The 13278-nt window shown below is 33.6% G+C and overlaps 2 protein-coding genes across 2 annotated transcripts; both read right to left on the reverse strand.

The window, feature by feature from the left end:
• Positions 1-3690: 3690 nt before the first annotated feature.
• LOC116125564 (uncharacterized lipoprotein syc1174_c-like) lies at positions 3691-5527 on the reverse strand. The gene is made up of 5 exons (XM_031411266.1): positions 5451-5527; positions 5228-5362; positions 4403-4519; positions 4193-4321; positions 3691-3788 (listed from the first exon to the last, which is right to left on the reverse strand). Exons 2-5 carry the CDS (start codon positions 5336-5338, stop codon positions 3702-3704), a joined length of 444 nt encoding a protein of 147 aa, XP_031267126.1. The 5' UTR covers positions 5339-5362; positions 5451-5527; the 3' UTR covers positions 3691-3701.
• A 2224-nt stretch (positions 5528-7751) lies between these two features.
• Positions 7752-10888, reverse strand: LOC116125561 (multicopper oxidase LPR1-like). Its single transcript, XM_031411263.1, has 3 exons — positions 10568-10888; positions 8145-9602; positions 7752-7969 (listed from the first exon to the last, which is right to left on the reverse strand). The coding sequence occupies exons 1-3, from the start codon at positions 10787-10789 to the stop codon at positions 7916-7918; spliced, it is 1734 nt and encodes a 577-aa protein (XP_031267123.1). The 5' UTR covers positions 10790-10888; the 3' UTR covers positions 7752-7915.
• Between the last annotated feature and the right edge of the window lie 2390 nt (positions 10889-13278).

Raw genomic sequence — 13278 nt, forward strand, 5'->3', positions numbered from 1 at the left:
AAGAACCAAACTGGTTGGTTATTAATGAAATTCTTTATTGGCTCTATGTAAAATACTCGTTTGAATGAAAGCTCTCAAAAACATTGTAAGTTAAACTCGTGCTGATGAATAAGAATAACCAATATCAAATACTAGTAATAATATTAGTAAAAGAGCATTCTCATATACCTCCAGATACGCTGGACACCACATATTCTTGTACAATTAAAAGAGGAATCGATTCCCTAAAATATAAATAATTAGGAGGAAGTTCAACCTTGAACCCATTCGTGGGTAATTTAGATGGTTAGGGCGAATTTAAGATAGTGTGGATAGGTGTACAATCTCAGGTTCGATTTTCCATCTAAACATCCACGATTTAGGTGGGGGGTAGTGGCGACAGGTTGTTGTACTAGTTTCNATCATCAAATCGTCATGACATCTATGATTCATGTATGACAGCAAGAATAGATTTTTTCGGAGGTGCACGGGCAAAGGATAAAATGATTAGAGCGTATGAAACAGACGACCTTCACTCACTTAAATATGAGCATAAAAAATGCATAATCATGTCTATTTTCCAGTCAAATGATGCAATTATCGCCTAAACAAACCCATTCGATTATCCTGATTAGGAAAAAGTCAAAGCATTGATTTTCTGTTTTGTGTCACATCAAAGTTTTAGAGTAGAGTATTAATTTTAAATAAAAGTTTTCAACTACCTTATAGTGATGACTTGAAATAGATACTGCCTATCTAAATCAGTGATGCTAGTTTCAAATGGCTAATCAGTTCGGCAAGATACCAACTATGAATTTTGATAAATTAAAGGTAAGCATTTGGTATTAAAAATTTAAAAGTTGTTGCTACTTTCTTTCATCTGTTTCACCAACCCAACAATCATTTTTTTTTACCAGCAGGTATGACATGACGATAATATGTTGAAACATTGAGCTTTATTTCAACTAACAAATGACACTTTCCATGACCTCATTTCTAACAACCAGGAAAAGTATGAACAAATTAAGAAAAACTAAAAGAAAGAAACATAGAAGTGCTAAGACCTGCTGTCAAATGAATTAAAAAAAAATGATTTTCGAATATTGATTATGTAACTTTAGTAAAAAGAAATCAGAACTCATACTTCTATTGAATAATTGGTGTGGCACTTGAAACTGCAGTACCATTTGTCGGCATAACAGAACTGCAACGAATGTTGCTGATTCTATTTCTTCGGAGAGAATGTGGGTCTATTCCTGCCTTGTGAGCTGCAATAACACCTATAGCTTCCCAATAGTTTGAAACCTTGACCTGCACGAGATTCCATTTTCTTCAATAACCAAATGGTTGCAGCTGATATTGAAGCAACACCATTTCCAATGAAGCATATAGTTACAAAGATGATAGAGCACTAATAATTTTTCTTGGCTCTCTTCTTTTATTTTATTTTTTCAATTTCTGAGAAAGTAAATTTATAATTGCCCACTGCAATACAAATTACTCTGACAGTTTTTTGAGATTTCTACATATCATGGCACTAGTTCTTTACCAAAATATTGTAAATTATAGTTCCGTTTGTTGAGAATGATAACATAGGTTTTTTGTTTTCTTCAAGAAGGAGAGATAATTAAGGAAATATTACTTTAATGATTCAAGCTAACCCATCGCAAAAGAAACTTCTAACAGCAGGTTCTTAGCTTCTTAAGATTTTATTAGAGATCCGTAATTAAAAAGTTGCAAAAGTAAAAAACTGAACATATTTTACTTCTGTCTTACGTTTTACATTTTGGCAAAGACACCAAAAGAGGAGTTTCAAAAATAATTTTAGTGGTGCCAAAAACTTGTTTTTTTTTTTTTTTTCTTTTCTTCTTTTTTTTTTTTTTTTTAAATTAAATGCTTCTAAAAGAACAAAGCATGGACATTACAGAAATCATGAAATAAGTTGTCCTGATAATCAACAAACAACACTTCAATCCCAAATTTATCGGCGTATCTTGAGAACTGTTTCATTTTCCTCTACAGCTTTATAAGGGCTGGGAACCAAAAAAAAAAAAAAAAAAAAAAAATCATGAAATAAGAACATCAATATCTGTGATTACTGGAACTGTTGCCAAATATAAATTCTATTTGAGAGAAAAGGGCATGGATATGTTAATGTCTTTGAATGTGCACCTTTTTTCTTTTGCTGGTTGCAAAAGCAAGAGCACCATCTCCCCCACAAGCATCAAGGGGAAGAACAACACTACAACATCACTTCCAAAGATGCAACTCTTCTCCAAAGATTCAGAGCTCTTGGTCAAGTACTGTGGTGCATTACTCAGCCCAGCTAGTACACATGGAAAAAAAGTATACCCTATCTGTATAAGAGAATTCAGACGTAAATATATATCATTTAAGAGACTAGCCATGCTAACGCATGCATGATCCAATGCAACAGAGAGAACCAAGATTATGCTTGCCATGTTGTATACTACGGTGGACAATTACACAGTAGGTAACTTTCACTCATGTTATTATATTTTAGTAGATAATTTCTTTCTTTTTATTATCATTTATCTTTTTTGGGAGTATCATAAATTTCTTTCTCCATGTCCTGTTTTTCCAGCTTTGACTCCTTTTTTGTTGCCAGAAAACAGAAACAAAGACATGATATTTGACAAATTACTATCATTATGATGCTTATGCTGTCATGCTATTAATAAGGTATTTGATGTGAACAGCAGTCTATAACTACCTGGAAAGTGCCATCAAAACAAAAAAAGGCACAATGTATCAACGAACAACACATATATTCTCATAATAAAAGCCACCTGGATGAAATACAAAGCATGTTTAACAGGTTAATGAGCACTATTATGAAGTACAGTCATATTTGTTCATGCACTTTTTATAATCACATTGGTGGTGAAATAAAAATCCCCATGAATAGATTCAATACATTAAACTAGGACACATGCACAACAAGCGAGAGGAAGGAGTCATTCACTCTAAATCTCAGAAGCAGTAAGCTCTGTAATGAGTTTACAAACCTCCTCAGCAGCTGATTTAGGGCTAAGGAATTGAGTCAATGGAAGAGGTGATAAGCAGGAGCATGTGCACAAGGGATCTGGAATTCCTTCACACACTGATGTATAACAGCTCCAATCCAGCCAATACATTATTCCCTGCAAAACATGAATATAAGATGAAATACTATAAACTTCATACAACCAAAAAACACATCTCTCTGCAGTAGCAACACAGATAAAAATGGTGTTTTAAGTGTCAACAATATCGTTCACATAGAAGCATCACATTATACAGCTTATACAGTTTGGAAGTGTAAGATAGGCTAAATCATTGCCCTTAAAAGTTTCAAACAGTTGCAAAAACCCTTTACCATTGAGACAAAGTTAGAAAGTAACTAAGAGCTTAGCATGATTAGGAAAAGCCAATGGTGTGTCTAGGAATTTTAAGATAACTTCAGGTACCAGGACCTTAATTAATTGACAAGCTGAAAAGGTAACATGAAGAGACAAAGGAAAAAACAGAAATAAACTGCATCAGCATCTTTTTATTCTCATGACACTTAAATCCAAAGTTTTGCAAATAATCTAAAATACCCCTACATCTTCAATTTGTTTATTTAACATAACTCACCATTCCTTGCGATAATCATCGACATCGCCAACATCATCATGGGAAGCGTCCCACAACTGCAATTGCATTCACTGTGCTGTTAATTAAAGTCTGCACAGCTTGCAGTAGCGAATTGGGGTTTTTGATCCCCCCGTTGATTGCCCAGTTTTTGGATCAACCCATTTTTCTACCTGTAAAGTTGTTCAATTTCAAACTTCAGCAAAAATAAATCAATCTTCTTCTCATTTTCATTATCGTTTTTATAAATTTGCAGGTACACTAAAATTCTATCAACTCCAACAGGTAAAAACATGACTTCTAATCTGTAAAGAGTTGATTAAACAATCAACAAAAGCATCTCTTTCAAAATTGTGGGTAAGAAATAACTAAAGCACAAGCAACACTTGAAATAAGTTCAAACATATTCACAATTATATGTTACCGACCATCCATCAATCACTATGCTGACTCCAATTTTGAACTTTAAAAATCAATCATAGACAATGAAAATCTAGTAGCCAAATTGCCCAATCTCCTATTGCACTCATATGCCATTTCAACTCCAAAAATTAATATTACAGTTAAATGTATGCACCTTCAATGGTGTATCAGTGATAATATATTCCATAATGGGCAATCCAAGGGAAGCCCGAGCTGCATCAGCCACTTGTAAATGACGGAAACGGAGCTCTGGCTCTATTCCCGCATCAAGAACCAATCCCACCTGACTCAATAAAAAATCCACAACATAAGTATGCTAAGCAACAAGCAGGAATTTAGCACACGGTAGATGACTAAAACATACCTTGTTTTGGTGAACAGGCATTAGGGCCCATAATCCTTCAGCAAACCGATCTAAAGCATAACCTTCAACATATAACACATTAGACATGGGCCAGTAGAGCATTGCAGCATTAAGCACCTGTGCCAGTTTACAGAGGGAAGACATACTGCATGCTTAAGCATAGGTTTGCTACAAGTAACGCCGCTACCCTTTAATGTTGCCATGTGGTGATCAATCATCAAATTATCCAAACCATCAAATTGATTATTATGATATAGCAATCATATTGACAACAAACACCACCAATATGCAATTCAGCAGCATTTAAATCAACTTTATACCGTTGTTTAAAGGCAGGTAAAGGGGATTAGTTACTATTAGTTAAGAGTTTATTAAGTACGACCTCTAAGGTTTGACACGAAAACGTGTTAGACCTCTTTAACGTCTTTTCAGTCAGTTAAATATAATGGTATAAAGGGTAGAAAACCCATTTTTAATATACCACTGACATTTTTTGTTAAATGGCGGAAAGTTTTTGATACTGTTACAATTCTTATCACAGTCTTAAACCATTAAAATAAGGAACATAATGGGGGTGTTGGGTTAAATAACTTAATTTCTTTAAACTTTTTTCACCATTAAATTTGTTATCAAATAAAATTTAAATTTTAAGTCAAAATTAATTTACAGTATCTTAAGCCATTAGTTATTACCGTTAAACACAATTTTAAAAAGCAAATACAAGCGAAGTTCTAAAAGTGTACACAACAGCACAGTGGCTGAAATGACTAAAACGACCTTAGCACAGCTTTAAAAGATGAAAGATATAAATAGGTTTTATCTTACGTTAGGATGAGTGATGAGGCAATCAACGACGGAGGATAAAGCGCGAGCTACAGGCAAAGCATCTCCGGCGTATCCACCAATGGCGGCTCCCACTCCCGTCGGGACTATCATCACGTTCGTGTACTCCCGCTTACACTGAATCCTCGCTCGTCAGAACAAACTAAAAATTAAAGCTAAAATTAAATTAAGTTTAAAGAGTTAAGAAATTAACCGAGTCGCTGACCTTGTTCGAGTGGTGAGGAGCGAAACAGGAAATCTTCAGCTTGGTGGAAGGTGGTGATTTGGTTGAGAACGGATTCAAATTCANGCAAAGCATCACCGGCGTATCCACCAATGGCGGCTCCCACTCCCGTCGGGACTATCATCACGTTCGTGTACTCCCGCTTACACTGAATCCTCGCTCGTCAGAACAAACTAAAAATTAAAGCTAAAATTAAATTAAGTTTAAAGAGTTAAGAAATTAACCGAGTCGCTGACCTTGTTCGAGTGGCGAGGAGCGAAACAGGAAATCTTCAGCTTGGTGGAAGGTGGTGATTTGGTTGAGAACGGATTCAAATTCATAAAAGCTGGAAATGGACGGCTGAGATGGAGCGCCATTGTTTTGGCGCAATTTTGTGACGCTGTTTAATGCTTGACTGAGGTGAGGATTAAGTAGTTCCCAGTTCCCCCACCCAAGACCCAACTCCAAATTTTGGAGCACTTTAATTTTGTCCGCACTTTGACGGTTTTGCCCTTAGAATGTTTTTGGGCCTTTTGGGTTCTATAATGGGCCAAACCTTGTAGGGAAGCCTACTAGCCACTAACAGGGTGCCTTTGTTGTAGTATTTGAAATATTATTTTTGATATTTTTAGAGTTTAAAAACTAATAAAAACATCCTCCCATGTTTGGTAATTTACTAAATACTCCTATAATAAAAATATTAAAAATTACAAAAACACCTCCACTCACTCATTAAATATCGACCCACTCCGTCGGAGGGTGGTCAGAGTCGCCGTATCGAGGCACGACCGGTTGGATCTGACTGATCGTACGCCAAGATGGGCTTTTTCAGCTAGATTCACGGTAAATCTGGCCTAAAATGGTTAGATCTACGGCCAAATCTTTGGTTGTAGATCTGGCCGATAAATGATAGATCGACACATTACCAACCAAATCCAGCCAATAGTACGTCATTATACCAGATTTTGGTTACCTGCCGATGGTGATGGCTAAAATCTGACAAATGTGAGTGGATGAAGGTATTTTTGTTAATTTTTAAACTTTTTTATGAGGGTGTTTAGTTAAATTAATAAGCTTAGAGGGTATAAAATTAGTTGAATAAAATATAATAGTATTTTCAGAATAAAGAAATAAACATGTATTTTGAAAATAGTATTAATAGGATAGGAAAAAATATTAAACCAAAGAGACCCTAAAGGGGTTTTTCAGAAATATGTGGGTGTAGACCAAAAGCCTTGCTGCTTAGCTTCCCACTTCTCAAATATTACATAGAATTTGACGAAGTTTCTCACTTTGAGTTGAAGTTCGTTCGAAGAGATGGCATTTTTTAAATATTAAATTTATATATTTCATTTAACTTAATGAAATTCATGGTGAGGGTCCTTATTGCAATAATTGAAAGTTGTATAGAAATTTACATAGATTATGTACACGAAAATTGGTTTGGCAATTTTTTGTGAGTGATAGTGTGATACTGATAATGATTATTGAATAAATAATATAAACCTTTTTGTGCAAATCATCTTGAAGGAACATTACATATACAACATTTTTACTAGCTTAATTAATTGAGTAATACTACATATATAATATTTTTCATACAACCTGATGTAATAAAAGATGATTGGATAAAAATTTATTTTTAATTTAAAATCAACCAATCATATTTTGTCATATTAAATTGTATGAGAAATATTGTATGTGTAATATTATACTAATTAATTATTGTTTATTAAAAATATATTTAATTATTTATTTGAAAATGGTAACTCTTAAGATACATAAAATATTAACTATTATTTAAATTTGGTTCAAAATTTGAAAACATCTTTAGACGTTAGCATATACATTATAAATACGTTCAAATATATCAATCTAATAACTAATACTGTACTTCAATTAAATAATTTAATATTTTCTAGCTGAGGAGGCCACAAACTATATTGCTTCTATTTTTTTAATTAAACTTATAAAATTTAGTGCTCTAAAATGGAAAAATATCTGCCTTTTGTGCGCTTCCAAAGTGTAAAGCACTAGCTATTGTGAACTTTTTTTTTTTTTTATGATCGGAGTGTTCAGACCAGTTTGCATGTACCTTAACTAATAATCGGGGTCCATTGAACACCTTATAAGTCCAATATTCCAAGGTAAGCTACAAATGTTATAGGTAACCCTATAATGATTTAAACTTAAAACTCAATAAATTAATAAATAAAACAAATCTCCTTAACCACTAAGCCGGTCTTTGAATTTAGCTATTGTGAAATTTAAGTGCTTATGATGGCTGAAGCATTATCTATTTAATTGATTTGAAATTTAATCTATATCAATGACTAGAAATTTGTAATACAAAAATCTATCATATATTAATCACTAGAAACTTGTAATACAAAACCCTATTATTACTTATTACAATTTTGCAATACAAAAACCTATCACTCTTTCATCAAATTACAACATTACGCTAATTATTTGATGAACTTGAGGGGCCTCATCATCGCATTGTCTTCATGATCCAATATCTGCACATCTCAACGGTTAATATAAACTCAGAAAAAATCAATTATACAAAAAAATAGAAAATTATGAAAATAAATCCAATTTTCTAAAAATAAATTCTAGTCAGGGACGAAAAAAGATTTGAGAAAATCATTTGGGCAACTCGTGACTAAAGTACCAAGATGAGAGAGTGCTTACGTGGCAATGATACACATAACCTGGCTCTGCAGTTGCATCGAACGGATACGATGCATTCGAATGTATGTAAGAAAATCTCACTAGTATCTTCGTCACGTTTCCGGGTGCGATCTTGTACACGTTCTTCCAGCCCTTCTCGTGTGCCGGCACCTCTATCTTCTTGCCACTTGCATACTTGCTTATGTGGCACATGATCGCATCGTTCAATTTTGTCATGCACGTCTTGAACTCCTCCAAGTTAACCAGCTCTGTCTGATCCAACACCACAAACAATCCCAGATGAATGTGCAGTGGATGATTATCCTCCGTTAGATTAATCACATTCCACACCTCGCTGGTCCCCGCTTTAGGTGTCTCAGTTGCCGGCTGTTCGTATGATTTTCCATTGATGTAAAGATGAGTAGGCTCATCAATGTCACTTGTGTACTCGTACATAGCAATGTACCGTGTTTGCGATGCACTAGATAAATCAGGTGATGGGTATTTTATCAAGGTCTTGGGTACACGCCACGTGTCAACCTCATGATTTTTCTTTATAATAAACTTCATCACCTTACCATTAATATCATCAACTGGGTCACCTGACGGGTATGGATACGGTGCATCGTTTGCAAGAATGACAGTATCGGACTTTGACTCTGAAAAGTCAACAACCACATCAGCAATCTCAGATGGGCCCAACAGGGTCTCATTGGTCACAACAGGTTCTCCGAGATATACTGAATCAGATGCCACGTGGATAAATTGCAGACCATTGCTGAAGAAGAATCTAAAGAATCTAGCATTGCTGGCATTGATTATACGGAATCTATATTTACGACGTCGTACTGTCATACGTGGCCAAGCCTTCCCGTTTACTACAATTACATCGCCAAAATATTCAGGTTGCCACTGTGGATGTATGGAAGGATTATTTCCTGTGGAATTCATGTATATTGTACCGTCCTTACGAAAGCTACGATCAAAAACAATCAACGGTATATCAAATTCATCTCCACTTGGGAGTCTAAGTGGGGCCTCCACCTCATGATCACGGATGATGTAGGCGCCAATCAAGCCAGCCAATAAGTTTACACGTGTCAGCCCCATGGCATGATCATGATACCATAAATTCCCTGGATGTTGCATGTTGCGATAATGATAAGTCCTTTTTGACCAGGTGGGACCCTTTTCTTCAAATCTAGCGGTGAACCAGGAGTTTGCATTGCCATCACTTGCGGGTTCATCAATAGCGCCATGGACGTGCACCACAGTAGGGATGCCCTTCTTAGTGGAGGGAATGGCAGTGGGGATAGTCGGGTCCCATGGAAGAATGTGTTTTGAAGGGAGGTGATTGTGCCACGTCACGTAGGTGTCAATGCCATGGAGGGCTTCGATTGTTGGACCAGGGATACTTGCTGTGAACTTTGATGTACCGAATGCGAACACTGGGGTTGGAGGAAGATCTCTGTGGAATTTCTGCATAAAAAGAAACGACTTATTATCAATAATAGACTGTCTAAAAGGACCCACTTAAAAAGATTATTCAAAACTTTGTACGAAATTTTGTCTAGACAGAGGGAAGGTTCACACTCTATAAGTTAATTAAGATCTAGGGAAGGCTTAAACAAATTAAATATAAATAATACGATAATAGTGTAATAATATTAATTGTTTTTTATTATCCGTCTCCTTATATATGCTATAAATCGTGACTAATTTTAATTAGACGCTATCATAACATCAGTACAAGGATGTAGCAAGATTGTTTCATATAAAATTTTCTCATGTAATATATTATTAGTTAGAATTACATAACATACCGTTCATGTGTCAATAAAATTATGTCACGTAAACGTACTTATGGTTAAAATTTATGAAACAAAATAATACATTATACACGGACGACTTAATACATAGTATACTTTTCTTCCATAAACAAAATTACGTAATATATAGTGTGAATAAAAGAGTAGGAAAAAGGGAAAAAGAAAAAATACTATAACTTGAATATAATCTCACCTAATATTTATATGCTGTCAACATGAATAAAATCTTATATAATCTACATGTGCTTTAATCTTTATACGTATTCTAAATTGGTCACTTCTTCTAGTCAGAACACTATTTAAAGGTGCCACTTTCTTAATAATTAATTGGTCAAATAAAAAGTCAATTTACCCAATTATTTACTGTTAATAAATATATAAAATAGATTAATTAAATTGATAATTTTGTTTCCTAGAAGAAATACCCACAAAAATTAAACTAAATTCTAGGAAATTAATTAAGTCAAAACGAAAGAATTAATGGTTTAATTTAATCTTTAGCAGCATAGAATGTGTCGAAATTTGTGGTCTTAGTCTTAGAAAGTATCTAAACCAACAAAGCAAGTAAAAAGAAACAAATAAAATATGGAACAAATCTGAGAAAGAAAAATTTACCCATTTCTTCTTGAACATGCCAATATTGAGAAACTTTGGTTTGAGGGTGCCATTGACAAGATTGAAACCTTGGACTCGAGTCAGATTTGGAAGCTCATCCACGAACATCTCCAACTTGGATGGAGCTATAATCTCATCTTGTGTCCACGTTGAGGTGATAGCTCTTGAAGACGAAGCTATGAGCACCCAGAAAAGCAGCAAAATTCTCTGCTGAGAAGCCATTTATTGGTTGCATGCAAGCAGGAAGATGAAGAGAAACAGAGAAAGAGGAGAAGAGAGAAGTGAGAAGTGAGAGCAGAGGTTGGATGGCGAGAGTGTGTCTGTGTGTTTTATACTGTATATGGATTATTATTGTAAGGGATTAATTTATTTTTCTATGGTGGGCTTTCGATGTTTCCTAAAAGAAAGATGGTAAAAGGATAGTTCAATTAAATTAGAACTTGTTTGTAAACATCTTTTGTCCCCTTCTCCAGTTAATTTGTGGGTGGCATGCATAAATAATAATAATAATAATAAATGATAACAAAAGCATTACAAATTATTGTAATTAATGATATATGATTATATTAATTAATAATAATAATCTTCTGAGTATCATAGGGCCGGTTTGGTACACTTTTTTTAATAATATTATATTATGATATATATTAATCAAATAGAATTAGATTATGAGAATATGTTTAGTACATTTTTTTTAAACATTTTCTGAAAATATTTATATTATTTTTAACCCCCTATATTTGTTAATTTAGCTAAACACCTTCCCAACACAATAAAAGTTTATAAATTAATAAAAATACCCCCACCACCCAACTGATTATTGGCAGCCAGCCACCACTGTGCTGACAGTCGTCGGAAGTTGTCGAAATGGGGCACGACTTGTTGGATCTGGCTGTTAGTGGATTTGATTGAAAACGGACAGATCGATGCACGAATGACCAAATCTGACCAATCGTGTGTCGTTTCGACGCCGACGACCAACGATGGGAGCGACGGTTGGCGGTGGTTGCTATCGGGCAACTGTTGCTTGGGTGGATGGGGGTGTTTTTATTAATTTATAAACTTTTTATTAAGAAAAGTAATTATAAAATGTTTTGAGTTGAATAAAATATGATTGAATTTTAAATTGAATAGCCAATATTAAAACAAATACGTTTTTCACTTTGTAAGATAGGATAGTATAATATAATAGGGTTTGAGAAGTTCAACAAACTGAGGAATAGTGTTAAACCTGAAAACTATAGGCATAACACTTTAATTTATTCTTTCAATTAATTAATGCAAGAAGTTAACATCAGTAAGATTCTTTTGTTAAATATAATGTATACCTACCGACAACTGACAAGCATAACATGTTTATGCTAAACCTAATTAAAGTTTGCACTCATTTTAGGTAAATAAAAAATTATACCCATTTCAGATTTTAGGCCACGATCTCTTAGTTAGTGAGATTATAGGTCGATTAGTAGAAAGAAGCTGATAAAAGTATGTAAAAACAAGCATATAAATAAACAAATGACCGGTTTCATTCGTACCTAAAATATCGTTGAGTCTTAAACGTTTACTAATTTAAAAAAAAAAATTAAAAAAACTATTAAACACCTCATATTAATTGGGTTTTTAATGCTCTTACGCGGGGATTTCTTATAACCCCAAATTTCTAAAAATTATTGTTAATTCTTACATTATTTAACAATTAAATTAATTTGGGTTTACTTATTATCTACCATTTGTTTTGATTATTCTTGTTTAGAGACAGGAACAAATGAATAGTGCCAATGATAGCGATGACAAGGATGCCAATATTCACCGCATGCTTAGAAAATTTATGGAAGATAATGCATTAATGTGCCACAAAATGGTCCATGCCATGGTTGTCCTTTTTTTTTTCCCTTTTTTTTTTTTTTTTTTTTTTTTTTTTTTTTTTTTTTTTTTTTTTTTTTTTTTTTTTATTTTTTTTTATGTGATTGGTAGTGTCCAGACTAACTTACATGTATCTTGACTCATTCTTTGAGAGACTGAAGTTAACGACAAGGTATACCCTTCAGTGGTTATCTCTATTAACAACTAAGGTAACTCCAATTAAGGATATTTTGAGTAATACACTTAAGAATCTTTGTCCAACCACTCGACCACTTAGAGGTGGTTAATGAATGGTTGTCGTCTAAGAAAATGTAAATTATATATTAAAAAATAAAATCTTTATGAAAATTTATATTAAAAATGCATAAATGCTAAAAAAAAAAAAAAAAAAAATAGTTTCCATTCTCCATAATAGAAGCTAAAAAACCATTTTACCAAACAAAGAGTAGTCATTAAAAATTTCTAATGGGAAATTTACTAATTTGTATGTGAACATGCAAATATTTCTAATATTCTCTTTACTTTCGAGTTTCGAAGCATCACATCAATGAAGATAAGCCACAAGTTTTAATAATAAAAATTCCACATATGGGGACCATACTTATTGACCATAAGAAGTGTTTCTGTAATCGACTTTTTCAAAAAAGCACTTTCGTTTTTGTTCTGTATGCTTCCTTATTTTAGAATTTTAATTCACAACCAAACCTTTGTTAGGCAGTGGGGTCAAATCCATAGTTGTGGATACTTATTCCACTTGATTAATTTTGTTGCTGTTTGATTTTAACATCAAGAATTTGTACATGTAAAGTGTTAAAAGAGTCTTAAAAATTATATGTGATGGATTCATG

Source organism: Pistacia vera, unplaced genomic scaffold, assembly GCF_008641045.1.
Source record: "Pistacia vera cultivar Batoury unplaced genomic scaffold, PisVer_v2 Contig168, whole genome shotgun sequence".
NCBI classification, from domain to species: Eukaryota; Viridiplantae; Streptophyta; class Magnoliopsida; order Sapindales; family Anacardiaceae; genus Pistacia; species Pistacia vera.